General features: G+C 38.3%; 1 protein-coding gene across 2 annotated transcripts in view; it reads right to left on the reverse strand.

Moving 5' to 3' along the window:
- Positions 1-24,090, reverse strand: part of LOC129727682 (aquaporin AQPAe.a) — a 40,762-nt gene extending 16,672 nt beyond the window's left edge. Inside the window, exons 1-3 of one of the 2 annotated variants that reach the window (XM_055685729.1) lie at positions 23,928-24,090; positions 1,744-1,848; positions 1,517-1,623 (exon numbers count right to left, since the gene is read on the reverse strand). In XM_055685729.1, coding sequence (XP_055541704.1) covers positions 1,517-1,623; positions 1,744-1,848; positions 23,928-23,937 — 222 coding nt within the window. In that variant the 5' untranslated portion in view covers positions 23,938-24,090. The remainder of the gene's footprint in view (positions 1-1,516; positions 1,624-1,743; positions 1,849-23,927) is intronic. The other variant, XM_055685730.1, reaches the window with a different exon arrangement.
- Between the last annotated feature and the right edge of the window lie 356 nt (positions 24,091-24,446).

The following is a 24,446-nucleotide window of genomic DNA, read 5'->3' on the forward strand; positions in this document are numbered from 1 at the left end:
GCCGTGATCCTGATTACGGCAAAACTACTGAACCGATTTCTTCCGCCTTTTTTTTTAATTTTCGTTATTAAATTCGCCGGTCCTTGAACGATCGCTTTTTGAAACATACAGTTACATTTTGCCGCAAAAAAAAAATTATGCAATTTTTAGCGCTCAAAAGGTGCATTTTTTTTGAGAAAAACGTTCCCGTTTGCACTGAAAACAAAATACTCATAAAAGCGATCGTTCAAGGACACGGCACACTTCTAAACTAATGAAATAATATGAGTTTTTTGATTAAGGTTGACCCACTGAGTTTCTATCAGGATCACCGCAAGCCTCTGCAAAAAATAGCGTTTCGGGGAAATGGCCATTACTCCAGTAATAATTGGTATATCTCAAAATCAAACGTATTTTGTTGTTGTTGATAAACTGTGCTTTCAGAAAAATACCACTTTGATGCAATGAAAATGGTGCTATGCACTTGAAAATAAATTCAAACTTCCCTCATTTTTCTCGACCAAAAGGTATATAACCCCTTGATAGTGGAGATCTATAATCTCCCATCTAGAATGAAGAGACAACAAGTAAACGAAATCGAAATGAAAAAGTCCTTCTGAAATGTTTCTAGATATTCAACAATTTTCATTTTCGAATGCATTTAGAATCCGAAATTTGTCACTTCAATGTCAAATATGACTTTGATTTCAGATTTGACGGATTGCGGTCCGATAACTGCAAAGTTGTTGCAGTTATCGGTCTTGCAGTTAAAAAGCGTTGCGGTTAAAAGACTTGCAGTTATCGAACGGCGACTGTACAATTGTGCCTCAAAACGCTTGCTGCTAATAAAAATCACTAAAAATTTAACTCATGAGTTAAGTTGTCAAAATTAGTTGTGGCTGTAAAAACTTGTAGAAGTAAAAATCTAGACGATCCCAAAACTCAATATGGCATATTACCTAAATCTATGTAAATTTATACTTGGTAGGAATCTATTGAGTTTCAATGGTTTAATCTAATCCAGTTTTTCAAGTCTTTGATTAAGTGAAAACAATAGAGTAATATTCAAACCTAAGATAAACGCACGAAGCTGTTTTTTGTTCTTTTGACTACAAACTATAAACCAATATTGCAAAGTCAAAGGAAGCTGGAGTTTATATCATACATGATCTTTAAACGACGTTTTAAATTATAATTTCTTGTATATTTCATGATTAAACTGAGAATCATTGTTTGATTAAAAAATAAAGTTTGATACAGGATTTGGCACAGACGCTTGACTTATCGGATTCGACCCTGTATAGGTACCTACAAATACTGTCATTTGCAATAGGTGAGTAACCGAGTCGACGAAACCGGGTTGCGTTACGTTCCGTAAGTGATGACGTTTTGAATCATGGAGCAATCTTCAAATATTCACCCGGATAATCTACGCGTAGCTAAACTATGCAGGAATTCGAATTGATTTACGACTCTAGCGCGATTACACTGCTCTGAGATTAAATATAATCTGTGACACGTTATTTATTTGTCTTACCATTACGACCATAAACACGCTGAGGCCGAAGGCAAGTGAGATGAGTGTTTTGTCGCCTGCCGCATGTGTACACGCCGCACAGCCGAAAAAATTGAGTATAAAAATACCTGTATGGAACGATTGTAGGAGATTATTGAAGGAACAAAATTGAAGATTGAAGAACAACGAAATTGCTGTTTGCTTAGATAATTGTTTGCATCGAAGGCGACCCGTTCCGGTTTACTCACCTACAAACTCCGCTAGTACTGCCTTCCAAATGTTGCTGGACTTCGCGGAAAGTTCGTCCATGCCGATCTTATATGTGGTTCCCATATTTAATGAAACTGAATAACCTGCAGAAATTAAAAAAAAACATTGGTCAGTAATAAATTCAGTAATAAATTTATGACAATGAATAAAGCTAACATTTTCACTGATGAAATTAGCACGCTATAAATTAACGGTTTTCTTGCTGGTAGTACCAAAATAAACATTAATACTTGTCAGTTGATTTGATGGGTTGAAATGACGTTATAAGATCCGGTAATACGATAAACAAATGAGCATAATACCTGTCCGAACACCGATCGAAACAAGTAAGTTTTTTTTTCGTGATGAACGGAAGACAGCCAGGGGAACTAAAAAAAGTTTAGCATTCCAGAGATCGCGATATCACGTGCTTTTACTACAACTTACGTCAACGCTCACATTTGCAGATCTCACCTTTTTTAGACCTTAGGAAGCAAGAATGTGGTTTTCTTACTGATCTTAGATGATGGAAAGAATACACAGAGATGAATAACCTTGATGAACTGTTGGGGCCTCCTATTATACCTTTTGTGGTCGATATTAGATGGCGATGAGAAGGCAGGTGCAATCCAACAATATTATTTATGGTTCAACTGCATATCCTGCCCCGCACAACCTTTTCGTAATGCAAATTAGTTTCGATTTGCTGCACCATACGCTAATTTATTACAAGTGTCGACACGCAACGCATCATTGAACGTGTATTTTTTATTTTCATTTTCAAGATCACTGATACGTAAGTTATCGGGTGATCAGTTTGCTTCAAATTTGTGTGCGTGCATGCGTGTCGGCAAGTCGCGCGAAAATTTTTAATAATACGTAAGCGTTTATCCCACAGAATTTCAATCAGGTTCTCGAGGGGATGATACTAGTGCTGATTCAACCGTCAATTAAACAAGCGAACCTGTATTCGCAACGCATTCGGGTATAGTGTGAGAACTGTAGAAGGGAAAAGCCACATTTTTATTATTTGCCCCATGCCCTCTATGATGCGATCTGATGGCGCTAATTATGAGTGATTTATTCGAACATTCGCGGTGGAGTTTTTTGCACGCTTAGAAGCGTTGAGTGCTTTTAACTTGTGGGTATGATTGATAATATCTAACTGCTTGAACCATACGTGGGTTCTTGTTTGTTAGATGTTCATACACGTAAAAAGTTTTTTAATTTTTACTGTTCGCGATCTGTTACTTTTTTATTGTTTTCTGAATATTGAGTGTTTAACGGAGATTTCAGACAGAAATAATATTGTGTAAATATTATTAATATTTGTAAGTATGCTTATAATTTATTAGCACCTGCTTAATTCACCTACAGCTTTTAATCGCAAATAGAAAAGAAGGGGGACTGTGAGAGAAGAGGCTGTTCGAGCACGCTATTTTCCCCTGGATGCTTGGTTTTTGTACGAAATCAAATAGAAAATTGCACAAATTAAAAAAAAAACGTAATAACCTATTTAGAACATCTATGCATAAGTCGATATAGTATTCACCATAGATGGAAAAATAATGGACCAAACTTATTCTCTGAGATTCCCGGGGTCTTAGACTGAGAATTGATTGTACCTAACTGACGTTCTACAGTTATTATCTCGCTGTATTGAAGCTGTGGATGGCTTGACTTCAGTTTAGATCTTTAAGCTCGTCGCAGTAACTGGTGGTAGCATCTAATTGCTTGTTATGAATATTGGCCGAGATTGTGACTGACTTTACTAATTAGCAACTTCTAGATTTAGCTGAGCGGATGCAAAATATATTTAATCGTTGTGCTTTTTCGGGTGAAATGTCTGTTTATTTGGTTGTTGATAATAAAATTCCGATTATCCGTCACTACTCAACTGCGGAGTACCTCCGGAATGTGGAATGTGCCGTTTCGAATTCGACTACTGTAATCTCATAGATACTGGTAAATGAGTAATTGCGACTTACAGCATCATATTTTGTTTGTTCGATGGCCTTTTATTATTCATCTGCTACGAGTACCATTTCCTTCGAAATGTGTCGATTCAGTTTGCGTGTTAGTACAAACAGATTATCTGGTATTTTGCATGTAATGAGCTCAATTGCATTCCAGCCTTTTTCACGTAAAATGAGATCAAATAAAGCACGAGGCTACATTATCATCTCTGTGTAAAATTCGTTCAACAATTTTATCTGGAATGCACAATTGTTGAAAGCAACCGGGTTGCGATTACATGCTCGTAATTACGGTTACTGTCTATATGATATCACAATAAAATTCCCATATACGTAAGTAAGTAACATATGAGTCCTGTATAAGTTGTATAGATAAAATGCTGGCCGATAATATCAATACAACTGTTGAAGTTTGTCTCTGCTTTTATTATACAGTTCCTTTAATAATACAGAAATACAGAAATACATTAATTACGATTTAGTACGTGTATTTGCGGTTGGTGAACTAAGTTTGGGTGAGACAGAACACCGGACGTTGAGAATTAATCATTGAGACCTCATTTATTTGATGTATAACTGCGTCTCAACTCAATTATAGTTACTTGTCAACTTGTACTTGTAAACCTATTTGTAACTTGTAAACCTATTTTAGGGTATCGTCATTTTAATCTTATTTTTAACGATTGATACCCAAAACGCTTAACAAAATTTCATTTGTCATGTATGCACTTTTAAACGGCATTATGATCACGAATCGAGGGTTTTTTCGACACCTTTTTAATCACACTATGAAAAACATTATACGATTTATTACACGGTAAAATCCAGCCAGTCATAAAACAGATGCTGGTCCTCTAATGAGCACCTGTTTGATGATTTATATCCATTTGCGCAGTTAAACTGGTACAACTTATTTGTCAGTGAACTGACCTGGCTGGAAGATTTTTTATGTTCTTCCTTATATGTATGAGATCATAGAAGCAATCGTGCTACAATAAAAATACGACTATGTGCTAAGATTTATCTGTTCATGAAAATCCTTTTCGGTTGACTTGTTGTTTGGTAATTTTTCGAGAGTAAGGGTCAAAAGTATTGGCATGTTCTAAAAACCAGAAATGTTTCGATCTCTCTACTCCTCAGTAGTATTTAACTCCTAAAAATGGCTACTACTTGGCTAAACCAAAAGGGCAAAATCGTGTTATTTTATGTTCAAAATTCATTAAGTTGTTGTTGTGGACTAAGATATCTAATTAACGTCGCCTAGGATTGACACCTTGTCAGGGAGATAAATAAAGTCTTCTTGATATGTTTTTCCGATTGACATAGATATGTTGCACAAGATATCACGATTGTACCCTTTTAAAACTAAAATCATTGTTTGCGGCAAGTTTATGTAACAAAGCAAGAAATCTTTTTTCATAATATTCATAGGTAGCATATCTCCAAAGTAAACAGTATCCGTACAATATATTTTTATTGTGTTTTAGAGGAACATCAATTCAATTGTTGTTATTTAAATTATTTATATTCAGAGCCAGCCATAATTGAAGGTTTCAACAGACAATAATTCACACTATCCAAGGCAAACCTAAGCAGTTAGTCATACTATGAATGTTTATGTCATAAATCACATTAGCACCATTCGAATACAACAACAATTGACTCCAATCATAATCACAACCAAACAAACTCTAATTGTAGCGTCATCATCGCGAGTCAGATTTTTGACCCATAAAACCAAGCAATCGTTGACACATTTCGATCGAGTTGATTAAATTCCTTATCGACCGGAAGAACAGAACAGCTGATTCAAGTCCAATCGCGTGGGTGAGATCAGATTTGGGAGATCCTAATAAACACGTCTTTTATCGGCAATCGACGCGCGCTGACATTGCATTGCTGCGGAACCATTCAGACACAAAAGAATTCCGTTTATTACCCTATCAAAGATAGCCATGGTGAGAATGGCCTACGTTATCCGTTTCAATTTTCAAGTGGTTGATTTTTGTATGCATCAACACCAAGTAAGTTGGTATGTAAGCTGTAAACTAAATTAAAACCGTGCGGTTCACCGCTGACTCTTATACTTGCTGGTTGTCTCTGGTGATGTAAACTAACACATCCTTAAATAATAATTAGATATTCACTAAGCAAGTGAAGGTCGCTATCGTTTAGATCTCATTCTGCATAGTAGGTACTTATGTGGAAGATAGTGACGATTGTTGGGCTCAACAGTAGCGATTGAGGAGGTGTAAAAGTGTCAATACTGCAACGTGCAAAACTACCAGCGCTAGGTATGTATATCGATATCGTATCGAGCGGGGTATAACCAGTATTGACAGCCTGGCTGGTTCAATTTGTATTTCTAAACTCAAAACACGAACCGGTGTGCGATACGTGCCTTTCATCTGGCTGGTTGAATGACATGCTAGATGTAAATTGTGTGCAGCAGATGAGCTATTTAATAAGAAAATTATATACACCCTCGCATCGAGTTGCGGATGCTGCTGGCTTCAGCGTGTTCGTGTTTAAGGAAATGGTAGCACACATTGCTTGATGGCAGGGAATTTGATCTAATTTATGATCAGCAGTGGAGTTGTTTAACCTAGATCCATTAATGTTGGAAGTAATCAGAACCATTTTTACCAATTTGAAGGAAGATAAGAAATTATTACAAGCGACATCCCTTAGCACCAGTATACGAGATGTGTAGAGAAAACCAGGTACCTCCTCGATTAACGTTGTACGTGCTAAGCAAAGGATGGTCCTACGGATTTGTTAGAAACAGAAGCAACCAAAACGAAGCACCAAACAGGCTGAATCTGTAACACCGAGGGCTAGGAAGCTTCATAACAAACTTTTGGCCAAGAAATCGGGGTGCGTTATTATAGATGACAAAACCTGTATAAAATTAGACTGTAAGACCAGGATCCCAACCGAAGGGAATGAATGTTTCTAATTCAAAGAAAACCATTTACATAAAAAAATTCGGCAAAAAGGTTATGGTGTGGCAAGTTATTTGCAACATGAAGAAATGTCTCGTCCATTCATTGAAACTGATGCAATAAATGGCAGAATCTACACGTAAAGAGTGTATGCAAAAAATGGTTGTTATCCGTTGACAATCAAACAATCCCTTGACCCAACAATCGTACAATCCTTTGACCCAATCTTGCTTCTTGTCATTACTCTAAGGATGCGCTAGAGTGGTATAAATCCAGCAAAATCTCATATGTACCAAAGAAGATGAAACCACTAAACTACCCTGAAGGTCGGTTAATCAAAATTTTCTGGGTTTTGACGAAAGCGAAGCTAAGGAAACATTTAAAACCAGCGGAAAATGTTGAAAAGTTTAGGAACGATTTGCCGAAAGCTGTTAAAACGGTCGGAGAAAGCGCTGTGATGAAGGTTATGAGTAGTGTTAAGAAAAAAAAAGTTAGAGAACTCGTGTACCCTATTGAAAATAATACAAATTGAATTAAAATTGGAAAGAGAATATTCTTATTAAGCATATTTGACAATAAAGTGACCAAAAAACTTATATTTAGTTGGTGATTTTTTTTAATGATAGTGTATTCATAATTTATAATTTAGAAGAACAATGAAGCGATTACTTTTATATGCCATTTATAACACGACTTCGAAAATTTAAAGACATCTACATAAACCATACTTCTACCATTAGAAATCACCACCATTTTTCATAATTGTAAAAAATCTATCTTGGGACCACAAAAGTAGAGAACAAAACTGTTTGATACGAGTCATCATGTGCGTATATTTTTCACGAAATCACTTTTATTATGGTCTGTACAGCTTACAACGTTTTTGTCACCAAAATGCTGTTCGGTTCTTCGGTATAGAAGCTCGCAGTCTCGAGAATACTGAGTCCACTTTGACAAGCGAAGGGTTATGCGTTCGAACCTTAGTAGAATCATACCATTCAGTTTCAGAGAGACTTTTACGCACGGGTTTATTCTGAGCTCTTTCCATACCCCTATGTTGATTCTTCCCTCGCGAATAATAAAAAAAATGTCAGACACATGAATACTGCTATAATTGCCATTACTTGGCAGGGCAACTAGAAAAGGTTCAGCAAGGAAAAGTATTAGAGCTATATAAGCGTCAGGCGAATGATAGAAGTATAAAAAATCGCCACTTACCACCAGCGAAGGAAAAAAAAATCACCTCTAGCGATTAATGAATACATATGAAACAAGCCTAAGATGCGTTGACATCGTCCTCAGTATGCGAAAAACAAAGTATCGGTGCTGGTGCACTCTCTTCGCTTTTCTCTTTACGATATATTTCTATACATTAGTGTACACTACAACACGTGGTTCTCAATGTGCACAACTCGGTATATGAAGTTTTTCGTCTCTGTTACACAGAGCGATCAGATCTTGTTATATCGTTATTCTTTAGACTCATGAAGATGATTTTTTGTCGGAAAAAGAAAGAAAATGACAGTGTATGCTCTCCTACTCTCGCTTAAACTCAACCGTTGCCGAAGTACTCCCTTCCCCCACACTTTCCCTCTCACCGCACCACACCTCTGCTGCTCAGGCGACATGATATTCTCCTGTTGCTATCCTTTCTTCCCCTAACTACCGGCCTATGGAGAGACAAACGCAACGATCGGATCGCTTCTCAGAGCTGATGTAGTCTAGTCATGTGTTTGTTTTCTCCCAGAAACCTATGCACCATATCATCATTTCATTATGGGTTGAGAGGATTCAAGTTAAGTCGCGGCCTGTACACTTCGTGAAGTGCACATGTGATGAATAAACGACGATTGTATCATATTCGTTTCGTTTCCATCACTGCTTACCACGGTGGCAAAAGAAGTACCTTTTCTTTCCGTAACAGTTCTTTTTTTCTTCCCTAACCCGACCGAAAGGACGTAGCCGGCGCCGTTATCGATCTTAACAAGGCAGAAGCTACTAAAGTTAGTCACCTTACGGGTGGTTCTCTGTACAACCTCACTAGCTCAGATCCATCACGGAAGAGCAACTCAGAAATGTGCGGTCGTTCAAGCTCAAGCCTAGGGGGCTGTACTCTGGAAGGTCGCAAAATAATGAATTTTCTCGTTTTTTTCGGATGCGTAGAGTAAAGTAAAGTGTTCGAATATTTAAGCTATTGAATCAGGTATATTTGAAGATGTATTTTGCATGTAGTGGATGCAAATCTAGTTAGTAATACGCTGTTGGCAGTTGGGAAAGTGGATGCTCTCTTTTTTAGTTTTTAAAAGATCGATTTTTCTATTATCTTGGAGTACAACTCCTAGAGAACATTCTCACGTATTTTCATGAAGAGCAATAGAGGGAAAGTTAGAGCGATTTGTAGCGTGCTTCGTTACAGCCGCATAAGCTAAACTTGAAACTATATACGCGTGTATCTCGGAATGTTGTTCCTAAAAATTGACTTTGCGTTGTTTACAATTGCGGTAAAACTACTGAACCGGTTTTCTTCACCTTTTTTTCGCGTTCGGAGTCTAGCCACCGACTGAGGTGTCTCATCGCTTGCGCCGCTGTAGATATAATAAGTCATTATACACTATGTGCGTGAAGAGATCACTCTCTCAGTTATAAAAAATAAACTCCCACCGGGCAGTGTGTGCCAGAGTTGCCAATAAAAATTTAATTTGAACTGGAAGAATGCTGAAGAAAAAACTGGAAAAAACTGGATTCCAAATAAATTTACAAAATACTGAAAAAATAAATTGTGAGAGAACTTCTTTATGATGGTTATTGAATACAATATAAGTTTTAAATACAGCAACTTCGGGCTTACATTTTGTTGAAATTGTAGACTGAACTGTAGACTGAAAATTACAGGAGCAAAATTTGAAATTGCGCAACCAGTTTATCACAAATCCAAGAAAATAAAGCTTTTATCGTTTACTATAACTTTTAACAGAAGAATTGATGCAACGTTTCCTTACGTTACATCAGTGAATACGAACAATTTTTAAACTGCTATGCAACTGGAATCAATTTGAAGAATGCCGCCTGCATATAATATTTTTGAGATGGATTGTTTTTATTTTTATGTAATTGCAATTATTTCTTTTCTTTATAATCTGATAAAATCTATTTGTTAGTTTTAGAATAACTTACTCGTCTTACTGAACTTACTCGTCTTTTTATCTCAACCATGCAATACAATCCTTAATTTGGTCGTGTTTCATGCGAGAAGATACAATACTGAAAATGCTGTTAAGAATTGCTACAATGACTTATCAATCCACAAAATTTACGTTCTAAAAATATTTCCAAACCAGTCGGAGCTTGAGTGTCCAAAAAATCTGGATAAAACTGGCAAATATACAAAAAAAAACTGGAAGATTTCGGGATTAAACTGTTTGACTGGATCACTTGAAAAAAACTGGAAGAATCCAGTTTAAACTGGAACATTGGCAACTCTGGTGTGTGCAGTTCATCGTTGGCGTGCTGAGATACGGGAACACAATAGTAGAGGGTGATTCGACTTTGGTTTTAGAACTATTTATACCTTTCCCAGTAGTTTAATTGGCCAAAACACCTTGCCGGAGACAACGGAGATTGCGGGTTCGAGTCACGTCTGGACGAGGGAAAATTTTTTCTAAGCCTAAAAGTCACACCTTCTATTCCCGTTCATTTTCGCATCCTCGCAAACTGCATACATTGCCCGCTTTACTAAAACTTAAAATGTAAGTCATATGACAAAAATGAAATTAGTTCGTAAAGTAAATCTAGCCAACGGAGCTCTTCCGTGATACGCGTTCGGAGTCTAGCCACCGACTGAGGTGTCTCATCGCTTGCGCCGCTGTAGATATAATAAGTCATTATACACTATGTGCGTGAAGAGATCACTCTCTCAGTTATAAAAAATAAACTCCCACCGGGCAGTGTGTGCAGTTCATCGTTGGCGTGCTGAGATACGGGAACACAATAGTAGAGGGTGATTCGACTTTGGTTTCAGAACTATTTATACCTTTTCCAGTAGTTTAATTGGCCAAAACACCTTGCCGGAGACAACGGAGATTGCGGGTTCGAGTCCCGTCTGGACGAGGGAAAATTTTTTCTAAGCCTAAAAGTCACACCTTCTATTCCCGTTCATTTTCGCATCCTCGCAAACTGCATACATTGCCCGCTTCACTAAAACTTAAAATGTAAGTCATATGACAAAAATGAAATTAGTTCGAAAACCACTTTGGTGTCCACTAGCTCTCGAATTTCCGGCATACTAGTCGTGTCGAAGGTAAACGCATCAACGGATGGAATCCAGGTCATCCCAAGAACTCGTTCCGATTCTCCGTGACCATCTATCTTAAACGGTTTTGAGCGGTTTGCGTTAGACTCTCCTAGTCGAGAAAGTACTACAGGAGCGTTCGATAAGAATTTACCGATTTTAAATCCACCTGCTGCATGTATACTTTTCACCTCTTCTACCAGTTGCACTGCTTCGTCCACCGTATCAACGCTGTCCAAAAAATCATCAACGTAGTGGTTGTCAATTACAGCAGACGCCGCTCTCGGGTAAATGTTCTCGAACCGCCGTGCGTTGTAATTTTTAATATATTGGGCGGAACATGGGGAACAAGTCGCCCCAAACGTCGCAACGTCCATCACCCATATCTGCACGGCATCTTTGGGGTCATCTCTCCAGAGAAACCGTTGGAACTGTTTATCTTCATTGCGTATCCTGATTTGGTGAAACATTTCACATATGTCACCGCAGATGGCAATTTTCCTTTGCCTGAAACGAAGTAAAACGGCCGGCAACGAAGTAAGAAGATCTGGTCCTTTAAGAAGCATGTCGTTGAAAGATATTCCTCTGGCTTTCGCCGCGGCATCCCAGATGAGGCGTATTTTTTCAGGTTTCTTTGGGGTGGTTACTACACCTAGTGGTAGATGCCAACTATGCGAAGGGTCTGTTGTCTCCAGTTCCACTTTGGTTGCTCGGTGTGCGTAATTTTTTCGTTCATAATCGGCGATTTGTTCCCCAACTTTTGTAGCCAGTACTGGTTCACGCGCTAGTCGTTTTTCTAGGCTATGGAATCGCTTTACTGCCATCGGAAAACTGTCTGGAAAACATGGGTTATCTGTTCGCCAAAGCAGCCCCGTTTCAAATTGATTTCCCTTCAGTACAGTCGTACTCTCTAAAACCTGCCACGCACGTTTGTCCACTTCTGCATCTAACTTTTTAGAAACTGAAGCTTCCTCAATCGCAAAAAAGCGCTTCATCGATTCGTGAAGCTTACTGTTGCTCACCGCATGGACGTGAAGTTGCACGACGACGGTGTCCATCAGTGAGTTTCTGCCAAATATGCACCAACCCAGTCTAGTCTTGGTAGCTATCGGGCCGCAACCGTCACCCTCGCGCACTTTGAGTGATGTCAGTAAGCGAGCGTGCTCTAAACCAATAATGATTTGGGGGCTCACGTTAGTGTAGCTTTCGATTGGAAGACCCCTCAAGTATGGAAAAATTTTGGAAAGATTGTTATAATCCAGTGTCTGGCTGGATAGACCTAAATTCCGAACCGTTCTCACGTTCTCCAGTGCAAACGATGATTTCCACCCAGTTCCACCCACTTTCAAGTGTACGCGCTCCGATTCCTTTCCCTGGCGATCTATTTTCCCTGTCCAGCTTAACCAGAGTGTTTCAGGTTTTCCCGAAAGCCCTAACTGTTTTGCTAACCCCGCTTCTAATAATATCGAGGAAGAACCATCATCGAGAAAAGCGAAAGTTTTTATTTCAGTACCGTTTCCAAACAGCGTGACCGGGAGGTATCGAAAAAGTGTATAAGAAGCAGCGAAATGATGGTTCTGGTGAGCAACGGTACTATTGTTAGCCATACTAGTCCCAGCTTGCACTTCCAAAGCATTGCGATAATAATGCAATAAGGGATGATGGCGAACACGACAGCCGTCTATCCCACACTCTCGCTTCGACCGACATGCACCTTTCCAATGCGGTACTAAACAGGAGCGACAAAGTCTTTTTTGGTTAACAGCTTTCCACCGACCGTCTAGATCCAACGATTTAAATCCAAAACAAGCTAATATCAAATGTTTACTATCTCCACAGAAGCTACAGGTTTTATCAGGTTTTCTCCCCTGATTTTCATCTACCTGCGTGACAGCCTTTACCGGTTCACCCGAATGCACGAAAAGTTTTTCATTGCGTTTTTTCTCCTTTCTGGGGATATCAACTCGGGTATGTGATTCATCATTTGCCGTGAGATCCGCTGCAACATTGAATAAACCCTGCATGAATTCATTAAAGGTCACCAAGTTGACCTCGCCACAGGAAAGTTTGAAACACCCCCACTGCATTTGTAAAGATGTCGGTAATTTTTCAATCAACTCTTGAAGCAGGATTGGGTTTGATAGGTGGTTTGGTTGTTCGGCAATAATGACATGTTCAATTAAATTTTGTACGGCAAGTCCGTACTTAACGATAGCTTTTAAATCGTTTCCCCTCAAAGGCGGAATATCCCGAACGTCTTTCAATAGAGAATTTATCAATAACTCCGGTCTCCCATACAATTTACGGAGAGTCTCTATGACATGTGGTACTGACGCCGGCATCAACAAGCGGCTACGCACCGACTCTCTCGCATGACCTTCCAGGCAACGTTGCAATCTAGCCATATTTTCGTCGTTAGAATAACCGCAAGCATTGGTAGAGTTTTTATAATTACTGTAGAACATGGGCCAATCCCGGGGATTTCCGGAAAACTTTGGCAAATCTCGCGACATAACTGAGCGAGCCGCCGCCTGCGCACTCGTTAATCCTACCGCTGGGATGGCGGATTGAATTTCCGATGTTGTTCGGACTGCAGAGACTGTCGGCACCGTCGGCGTAGTATGGTTAAGAATAAGCCCAGAACTAGACTGTCCCATGTATGGGGACGTCTTAGTCGTTGTCGACGGGTATAATGGTTGGTTTACTGATTCCACCCAGGGAAAACTAGTGCTCGGACAACTAAATGGAACAAGCGGGACGGGATGCGGATGGCTGTGTGTTGAAATGGCACTGACTTGTGGCAAAAAAGACCGATTGGCTACACTATCAGCCAACATCGGAACGTTTGATCGCAAATAATCGGCAACCGTTACATTTGATTGTGTGGGAATATTCGGAATGATCTGTGTCGGGGCGGACTGCATGCTGTATGGAGTGGATCCGAAATTATGGCAACTCGTATTAGTCGTGGTGAAAACGTCATACGAGCTCGTAACGCTTGCAACAGCTGACGAATATACCGGCACGGTACTCAGATTTTGGATCTGCGACTGAGTTACTACCTTAGCGATACCACCGTTTGTTATTGATGAGATGACACCACTCGTATAGGGGATACTAACATTAGTTTGTACACTAGTCGTAACTAACAGCGGGGTAGAAGTTTTTTGTTCTGATTGACTCGTAAGTACCTTACTGATATCGTTCGAAAATTCTGTTTTCGGACCAGCTGATCCCGTGGTCGACCGCTGACAAGACGTAGTAGCTACTTCGCCACTATTTACTTTCGCCCCAGCTTCTCTCTCCAACCACTTCTGCAGCCTTTCCTGATTGGCCCTCGAACTGCCACCGCTCCTACTGCAAGCAGCGTCGGTCCCTTCTTCCATCTCCATCAATAGAGAGAACTTACGTTTAAGATTCTCTTCCTTTCTTCGATCCGCTTACGTTGCATATCGTGCTGCGCTTCCAAAAGGTTTAAGCTTAATTGTAGTCTAGCTTGCGACCTTTTACTACCTTTGCTTACAGATGACTCATTGAAGGATAAAACGGACTTAGTGTTGCTCCGTTGATCCTCAGCGCGGGCACTGCAACGACGACACATCCAGCTGCATTCTGGCTCAGCAATCGAGTCCGTAACTCCTGCACATTCATAGTGCTCCCAGCGCTCACATTTGTCACAGCACACCATATCATCGGCAGAACCGTTTCGTGTGCAACTCGAAATTTCGTTGATTTTTCTGCTTTTCCCCTCCTAGAGACATCTTCGGTTGTACTTTGACAATACTACTCAGAGGTGAAAATCTTTGTAGAATGTTGTAACACGGCAGACAGAATAGACACTGTTTTTCAGTTGCTTACTAAGCAGCTACAAAGCTGTAATTTATTTATTCGTTTTAGTTAAGGGTAGGGTAAGTATTTTAATTTATTCTTACATTTTCAGTGTTCTTCCAACAATTCTTGGTTCCGGTCTACCGAAGGTTACAACGTCGACAATCTATAGGTGTACAGGTAAGTATTATTTTTTTTCAGGTTAACTTTCTTAGTGTTAGCGGTAAGTAGATTTTTTAACTAAATGAACGGTACCTGCTAATCTTCGCACTACCTAAAACTTTACTTGCGTAATAGCACTTTAATGAATTTAGCAAATATCAATGAGAAAAAAATACGGAGGGTAAATTGGTTTCGTAAGATTATAAATTTTATGTTAAGCACGTTGTCACACTACCAACTCTAGACTATATCTTCATCTACATATATCTCTCTTCATTTCCAACTCTGAACTTCTTCTCTCTTTCTTATCTCTCCACTATCGGAAGTTTCTAAGCTGTCAATCTCTTATCAGAGGTCCGACGTGTTTCACTCCACTATGATGGCACTATGGGCCCAGTAACACTATACTTCATTTCAGTTTAAACTTACCTATAGATATTCACAACTATAGATTACACCGAAGAAATTGGCACTTATCAAATCGTACCATCGGGCAAACAACGAACAGACCATTGGAACTCGGATCAAGTGGCCAACGTTGAACCGGTAATTTCCTTTTTAATCATCATTTGTCATGAAGTCGGTAGTGAAATCTTTCGAAAGTTGTGACCACCACCGAAGACGTAGTTAATTTTTGCTTTAATTTATAGGATTGCTTTATTCCAATAAGAGATATAGATTTTTTAAAATAAATATTATTTTTATAATAAATTCTTGTATTTTTCATAAACAAACACGATTTGTTTTCATGTACATATCATACGACAGAAACAGTCCCTTTAGTGAAGTTATTTCTATAGGATAATAACAAGGAATGCATGAGTTTTTCCTATGAAATTGTTATTGTATGTCAAGATATAAATTATGGCATTTCCAATGAGTCAAATCGATTATATGTTCTTTAGTTTTTAAACGATTTCCATGTCTATTTTAAAAGCTTGGTAATAAAGTGAGTCTATCAGACGATCCTATAAAGAATGCATGACACATTTTCGATCACATCGTTTTGATTGGAAATTCTAATAGTGCAAATTTATAACACTTCCATATAATCTGAACATGTGAGATTATTTCAGTGTATGTATATCGATATCGTATCGAGCGGGGTATAACCAGTATTGACAGCCTGACAGGTTCAATTTGTAATTCTAAACTCAAAACACGAACCGGTGTGCGATACGTGCCTTTCATCTGGCTGGTTGAATGACATGCTAGATGTAAATTGTGTAGAGCAGATGAGCTATTTAATAAGAAAATTATATACACCCTCGCATCGAGTTGCGGATGCTGCTGGCTTCAGCGTGTTCGTGTTTAAGGAAATGGTAGCACACATTGCTTGATGGCAGGGAATTTGATCTAATTTATGATCAGCAGTGGAGTTGTTTAACCTAGATCCATTAATGTTGGAAGTAATCAGAACCATTTTTACCAATTTGACACAATTTTTCAAGCCATTTTTGAGGCGTGAATATTGATGCTTTATCGTTCATACGCTGTTTTTTTTCGAATACTTTTAACGTTTAGCAAAACAGGAAGATAAGAAATTATTACAAGCGACATCCCTTAGCACCAGTATACGAGATGTGTAGAGAAAACCAGGTACCTCCTCGATTAACGTTGTACGTGCTAAGCAAAGGATGGTCCTACGGATTTGTTAGAAACAGAAGCAACCAAAACGAAGCACCAAACAGGCTGAATCTGTAACACCGAGGGCTAGGAAGCTTCATAACAAACTTTTGGCCAAGAAATCGGGGTGCGTTATTATAGATGACAAAACCTGTATAAAATTAGCCTGTAAGACCAGGATCCCAACCGAAGGGAATGAATGTTTCTAATTCAAAGAAAACCATTTACATAAAAAAATTCGGCAAAAAGGTTATGGTGTGACAAGCCATTTGCAACATGAAGAAATGTCTCGTCCATTCATTGAAACTGATGCAATAAATGACAGAATCTACACGTAAAGAGTGTATGCAAAAAATGGTTGTTACCCGTTGACAATCGTACAATCCCTTGACCCAACAATCGTACAATCCTTTGACCCAATCTTGCTTCTTGTCATTACTCTAAGGATGCGCTAGAGTGGTATAAATACAGCAAAATCTCATATGTACCAAAGAAGATGAAACCACTAAACTACCCTGAAAGTCGGTTAATCAAAATTTTCTGGGTTTTGACGAAAGCGAAGCTAAGGAAACATTTAAAACCAGCGGAAAATGTTGAACAGTTTAGGAACGATTTGCCGAAAGCTGTTAAAACGGTCGGAGAAAGCGCTGTGATGAAGGTTATGAGTAGTGTTAAGAAAAAAAAAGTTAGAGAACTCGTGTACCCTATTGAAAATAATACAAATTGAATTAAAATTGGAAAGAGAACATTCTTATTAAGCATATTTGACAATAAAGTGACCAAAAAACTTATATTTAGTTGGTGATTTTTTTTAACGATAGTGTATTCATAATTTATAATTTAGAAGAACAATGAAGCGATTACTTTTATATTCCATTTATAACACGACTTCGAAAATTTAAAGACATCTACATAAACCATACTTCTACCATTAGAAATCACCACCATTTTTCATAATTGTAAAAAATCTATCTTGGGACCACAAAAGTAGAGAACAAAACTGTTTGATACGAGTCTTCATGTGCGTATATTTCTCACGAAATCACTATTTTTATCGCTGTACAGCTTGCAACGTTTTTGTCACCAAAATGCTGTTCGGTTCTTCGGTATAGAAGCTCGCAGTCTCAAGAATACTGAGTCCACTTTGACAAGCGAAGGGTTATGCGTTCGAACCTTAGTAGAATCATACCATTAAGTTTCAGAGAGACTTTTACGCACGGGTTTATTCTGAAGCTCTTTCCATACCCCTATGTTGATTCTTCCCTCGCGAATAATAAAAAAAATGTCAGACACATGAATACTGCTATAATTGCCATTACTTGGCAGGGCAACTAGAAAAGGTTCAGCAAGGAAAAGTATTAGAGCTATATAAGCGTCAGGCAAATGATAGAAGTATAAAAAATCGCCACTTACCACCAGCGAAGGAAAAAAAAATCACCTCTAGCGATTAATGAATACATATGAAACAAGCCTAAGATGCGTTGACATCGTCCTCAGTATGCGAAAAACAAAGTATCGGTGCTGGTGCACTCTCTTCGCTTTTCTCTTTACGATATATTTCTATACATTAGTGTACACTACAACACGTGGTTCTCAATGTGCACAACTCGGTATATGAAGTTTTTCGTCTCTGTTACACAGAGCGATCAGATCTTGTTATATCGTTATTCTTTAGACTCATGAAGATGATTTTTTGTCGGAAAAAGAAAGAAAATGACAGTGTATGCTCTCCTACTCTCGCTTAAACTCAACCGTTGCCGAAGTACTCCCTTCCCCCACACTTTCCCTCTCACCGCACCACACCTCTGCTGCTCAGGCGACATGATATTCTCCTGTTGCTATCCTTTCTTCCCCTAACTACCGGCCTATGGAGAGACAAACGCAACGATCGGATCGCTTCTCAGAGCTGATGTAGTCTAGTCATGTGTTTGTTTTCTCCCAGAAACCTATGCACCATATCATCATTTCATTATGGGTTGAGAGGATTCAAGTTTAGTCGCGGCCTGTACACTTCGTGAAGTGCACATGTGATGAATAAACGACGATTGTATCATATTCGTTTCGTTTCCATCACTGCTTACCACGGTGGCAAAAGAAGTACCTTTTCTTTCCGTAACAGTTCTTTTTTTCTTCCCTAACCCGACCGAAAGGACGTAGCCGGCGCCGTTATCGATCTTAACAAGGCAGAAGCTACTAAAGTTAGTCACCTTACGGGTGGTTCTCTGTACAACCTCACTAGCTCAGATCCATCACGGAAGAGCAACTCAGAAGTGTGCGGTCGTTCAAGTTCAAGCCTAGGGGGCTGTACTCTGGAAGGTCGCAAAATAATGAATTTTCTCGTTTTTTTCGGATGCGTAGAGTAAAGTAAAGTGTTCGAATATTTTAGCTATTGAATCAGGTATATTTGAAGATGTATTTTGCATTTAGTGGATGCAGTTAGTAATACGCTGTTGGCAGTTGGGAAAGTGGATGCTCTCTTTTTTAGTTTTCAAAAAATCGATTTTTCTATTATCTTGGAGTACAACTCCTAGAGAACATTCTCACAAATTTTCATGAAGAGCAATAGAGGGAAAGTTAGAGCGATTTGTAGCGTGCTTCGTTACAGCCGCATAAGCTAAACTTGAAACTATATACGCGTATATCTCGGAATGTTGTTCCTAAAAATTGACTTTGCGTTGTTTACAATTGCGGTAAAACTACTGAACCGGTTTTCTTCACCTTTTTTTTAAATGTTCGTTATTAAATTCCCCGGTTGTTGAACGATCGTTTTTTGATCTACGAAGTTTAACTTTGTTGAAAAAAAATGGAAATGCAATTTTTAGCGCTCAAAACATGTTTTTTTCGGGAAAACAAAATTCTTATTAAAGCGATACCCGACACAGTTCAAAACTAATGAAAAATATGAGTTTTTTTCATTTTAGTTTATCTCTTTTCATTTTAGTTTATCTACTGAGTCTCTATCGTAAACACCACAAACCTCTGCAAATAATCTACAGATTACTGCATCAATTTACTCAGCACTACATTTAACCGCGAGGGCGTAAATTTATGTAAAAACGACTACATTTTCATGGTTTTTGTATCTTCAGAGTCATACTTTTTAATAAGATTTGGGTAAATTTGTGTTGTGGTGTTAGGTCAGACCGGACCAAGTGATAATTTTATTATTAAAAACAAACGAATTTGAAATTTACTACGTTATGAATTTTGAAGTTTTGAATGTTTCTGCGCAAATTCGACGTTCTATTGCTCAGAAATATTAAATATGTCGAAATTCAAAGTATAAAGCACTTCCAATACCATTTCATGAATAATTCGCTTCATGTAGATATTTCTATAAATAGTGTAAATTTAAAATGAATAGGTACTAATATGTGCCCAAGAAAACCCCTTTAGCTATTAGTGAAATATTTATCGTTGACTTTATGAAATTCGAAGGTCCTATGAGATAAATCGGAGTGAAATTGATCACCCATGAAATTCATGCATTCTATTTGAAATGTGCTATTATTCGCAAATCCATGATAAATTGTGATTTCTGAACTGAAAGCTATCAATTATCGTCACTTTAAAAAGAAAGTAACGATATTCTAGGTTAAAATCTTTTAATGTTGGCTTACAAGATAAAATTTACTAGTTTTGCTATAAGGTGGCCATCATTCGACCGATTTCGATTCAGTTTGTTGCAAAAGGTCAAAAATTAGCTCTGAATTACAATTTTTGTAATTTCCTGGTAGATCATCAGTGTCACATTAATGGTATGGGAATTATTCATATATTGAAAACTATATTTTTGAGCCCTCATCAAACTATACTTAGTTCTTCAAATTTAACAAAATTTACTCTCAATACAGTTTACTTTTTTGACCTTTTGAAACCTGTTCGATAAAATTTGATTGAATTTTGACGGAGCTACAGAATTCTTCCAAAAATATTTGAAAGTGAAAATTTTCCACCCAATTTGTCACTATTGAATAATGATGACATTGTCTATTCAAAGAACAATAAATCTTCTTCTATTTATATAAAAGAGAAGTTTCGTATGTATGTATGTATGTATGTATGTATGTATGTATGTATATTTCAGCAAAACTCTCTAATGCATGAACCGATTTCAACCCAACTTGGCATACGTGTTCTTCGTACAAGAGAAGTGGTCATAGAAATATTGGAAAGAGGGAGGGGCAACCCCCAAAGGAGAAGGGGGTATTAATTGATAAGAAAATCAAGTTTTTTCATGCATTATGAGAACTTTTTGAATAAATACGACAATTTTCTGGCCTTTGGTCATGTCTGGAAGCCGTAAATTGATTTCCAGAGACCGGTACAAGATGTCAAAAACGGGGAGGGGCAACCTTCAAAGAGGGAGGGGGTTTTAATTGATAAAAAAAGTCAGATCTTTTCCGTGCATTATGGGAACTTTTTGAATAAGTACGACTTTCATGCCTTTCGATTTCTGGAAATCTGTATAAAACTGTGGATAACGTTTATAAATCTCCCAACATTTGTTTTCTCGGAACCAGGAAAACCCTTAGAAACCAGAAATAAAAGTCCAACGACACTTTTTAAATTCAAGATGGCGACTTCCGGTTTCAGAATTTTGCGGAAAACGAACAGGTATATGCTCTGCAGTATGTATATTTTCGGTATCGAGTTGACGTCCAGAATCCAAATATTCAAGTCTGGCGCCAATTTTTAAAACCCACATAACGACTTACATTTTCTGGAAAGCTTGCTAAAATAGAAAGAAAGGCTTGGAAGTTTTTTTGAAACGTTAATATGAAATCAATTTCGCGATTTCTACTTTCGGCTAAGCTGTGTAAAACTGAGTAAAATGTTTAAATAATGTAATTTCATCAAGAAAGAAAACAATGTTTAAAAAATGACAACGGGTGTAAATCGTTATATTTAAATTCCAGATGGCAACCGCTGGTATCTGAAACGCTGTGAAAAGAAGAAGAAAATATTCAAATACTCCCTGATATTAGGTTTATAGATCAGAATTGACTCCTCAAAACTGACAATACGTGTCCGAACGTTTGGTATGGTGAAGGTTGTTTTTCTGCTTTAGAAGTAATTGAAAACTTGAAGAAAATATGAAAATAGTCCCTTTTTCTTCAAATTGTTAATTAATACATGAAGACTAATGTTCGAGAGCGAAGGTGAAACAATTTTTTTTACCAAGGATACCACTTCAGATCTACCGTTCAATTTTAAGAGGCTTCAATTTCCTGTAAGAATTGCATTCTCTATTGCTATAAATAAGGCACAGGGACAATCCATCAAACAATGTGGAGTAGATTTAACCCTCTAGTGCCCAGTGCCGCCTCTGGCGGTCTCCAGTTGAACCTCTAAAAAGCTTCAATACGAACTTAAAAAATGTTTATAAAGCTTCATAGTGCTTTTTTCGAAGTCCGTCTAAAAATTAATTTGGGTTTAAGAGGTTTAAGATCACCGTGTTCTTCCACGGTCAATTATATTTCATTTGCTGGAGGATTGGCTCACCTGCAAATTTATTCATATTCATGTTAGCTCCTGATGGAGACACGAAAAAATGTGGTATATAAACAAGTTTGTAACCAAAATAGAAATAAATATTTGAAATGATAGGTTGATAAAAATACAGAAAAATATAGGAAAAGCAGAAATTTTTACACGAGCAAGGCCGGGTACATTCAGCTAGTTGTAGAATAAATAAAAGATTGAAATAGGCATTCCCTCATGCATTGAAAAATATTCACTGTGATAAAAGGCGTACACGAATGTATGTTGTACGATTACATTGAATAATTTCCTCAAGTTCAAGTGGTGGTCAAATGGTTAAAACCGAATAACCCGATGAGCAGTACATTAACTGTCAGTACAACACAGGAATTAATTTATTACGTTCGTTGGGCATAGTGAATTTGTTAACGCTGACACTTTGCTCTTGGGAAGCTGTCAAGATTAAGTTACTGAAATCAGAATAAGTTGTGATTTGAATAACCTATAATTTTTGAATAATTTTGGATAGTATCAACCCTGATGGTACGTTGATTCAATTAGACGATGTTGTATAGTCATTTTACAACGTTGTTTGCTCATTATTTTCTAGCTACTGGTCAACAGTTATTAGCATAAATTAAATCTCACCGCTTACATGCAATGTAATGGCATTCGTCACACTAGTGAGCAGCATTTATCGAGAACGAATTTTTACGTTTTTCCCCATGCTAAAGAATCTTGTAAATAATACCGTTCGACAGTATCGGACCTAGTGGAATGCATGAAGGGTAGGTACAATCACATTTGCCGTATTTATCTTGAATTGTGGTCGGCGTGATACGACGCGGCTCGATTCCGTCGCTCAATCAGCTAAGATGTCTACGCTATGAAGCGTGATTTTCCGACCGGATGCATACGATTAGCATGCAACATCACCAGCAGGTAGCACAGAATTTACTCTAGCCGCGTTCTAACGATCGCTGCTTGTTTGGTTCGTCACCTGCTATCTACAATCTAGGTATCACTCACGACCAAAGGTGAGCACTCATTATCGCGATGATTAGGTTCACCGTGATTGTCCGGCGTATTTCTTCTTTATTTTGCTTACAAATTTGTCGTCTCTACGCTGCAGCATTCTCGCCAGGGTAGTGACCAGATTCATGCTAACACTATCCGAGGTGCAAACTGTGCCCTCGAACTAAAGATCACACGATCGTTTTGGGCTTCTGTCAGAGTAGCAGTAGCCCGCAGCGCAAAAAAACCTGCTGACATACTTTCCCTTCGTATTTCCTTATTTGAAGCATGTTTGGCGCGCTGATTGCTGCCGTCGTGAGAACACACTGACCATATCCAGATTCACTGTAGGAGGGAGTGCTGTATCATTAGTGGGTCTTTCCAAATAGTTTCTTCGCTGCGTGTTTAGCACATTTATCAAGGCCGGAGGCGATTAAACAAAGCCGGTGTAAGAAATTCTCAAATCATTGATGCTGAGATCATCACCTTTACCCGGTAACAATGGATAGCTCAGCATAACGAAACGAAATCGGCAATCCGGATTGTATATTAGATGATTTGTTGAAGTTCTCACAGAACCGTCAGAGTAACAGTCCAGTGCTGATAAAAGTCATTTTCCCCAGCAAAATTCTTAGAAAATTACAGCCAATCATTTTCAATTTTCACTTCCAATGATCGCAGCACTCTTTCAGATACACTAGATTTTCGTCCTAGTAACGTGCTGTTATACTCAGATGAAATAGATCGAGCGCATCGTTCACGGTTACGGAATAAAATTTGACGACAAAGCCAACCAAATGATCTTCACTTCAAAGCGAAAAAGAAAAACAAACAGTCCACTCAACCAAAATAAACCTCACCGAAACACATTTTCACTGACACTGACCGATGCCTTGACTATCTTCGTTAACTGATAAACTGATTTTGTTGTTTTGCTTTCATCGCATGAAATATAATGAGGTGTTTTGACAGTTCAATTCCATGCAAAAAGCGGGAAAGTAGAACTCTGAAAGGATTGTAAAAAAACAACGTTTGTGGATGCTTTTTTTCACTTTCACTCAAGAGTGTCAACAAATAGCAACCACTAACAGTACGTTTCTGTGAGAAACTGAAGGTTATGAATCTTATAATTCTATTAATATCCCCTTTTCTGTAAACCACTTGTTTTTGTTTTCACGCATGTTATGAAAGTGTTTTATTTCACTTAGAACATCCCACGACAGCTAGAAGATCAACCGGCGGCTGGGCAATTCAATGGTTAAACACACCGATTGTGTCGATGGAGGAACTTCGAGACAGCTGTAGCGCACAGCAAAGCACCTCGATCGTGACCAGAAATAGTCACCGGCCAGCGATCAACAAAGTCGAGTTTCGTGTCT

This window comes from Wyeomyia smithii, chromosome 3, assembly GCF_029784165.1.
Source record: "Wyeomyia smithii strain HCP4-BCI-WySm-NY-G18 chromosome 3, ASM2978416v1, whole genome shotgun sequence".
Classification (NCBI taxonomy): Eukaryota; Metazoa; Arthropoda; class Insecta; order Diptera; family Culicidae; genus Wyeomyia; species Wyeomyia smithii.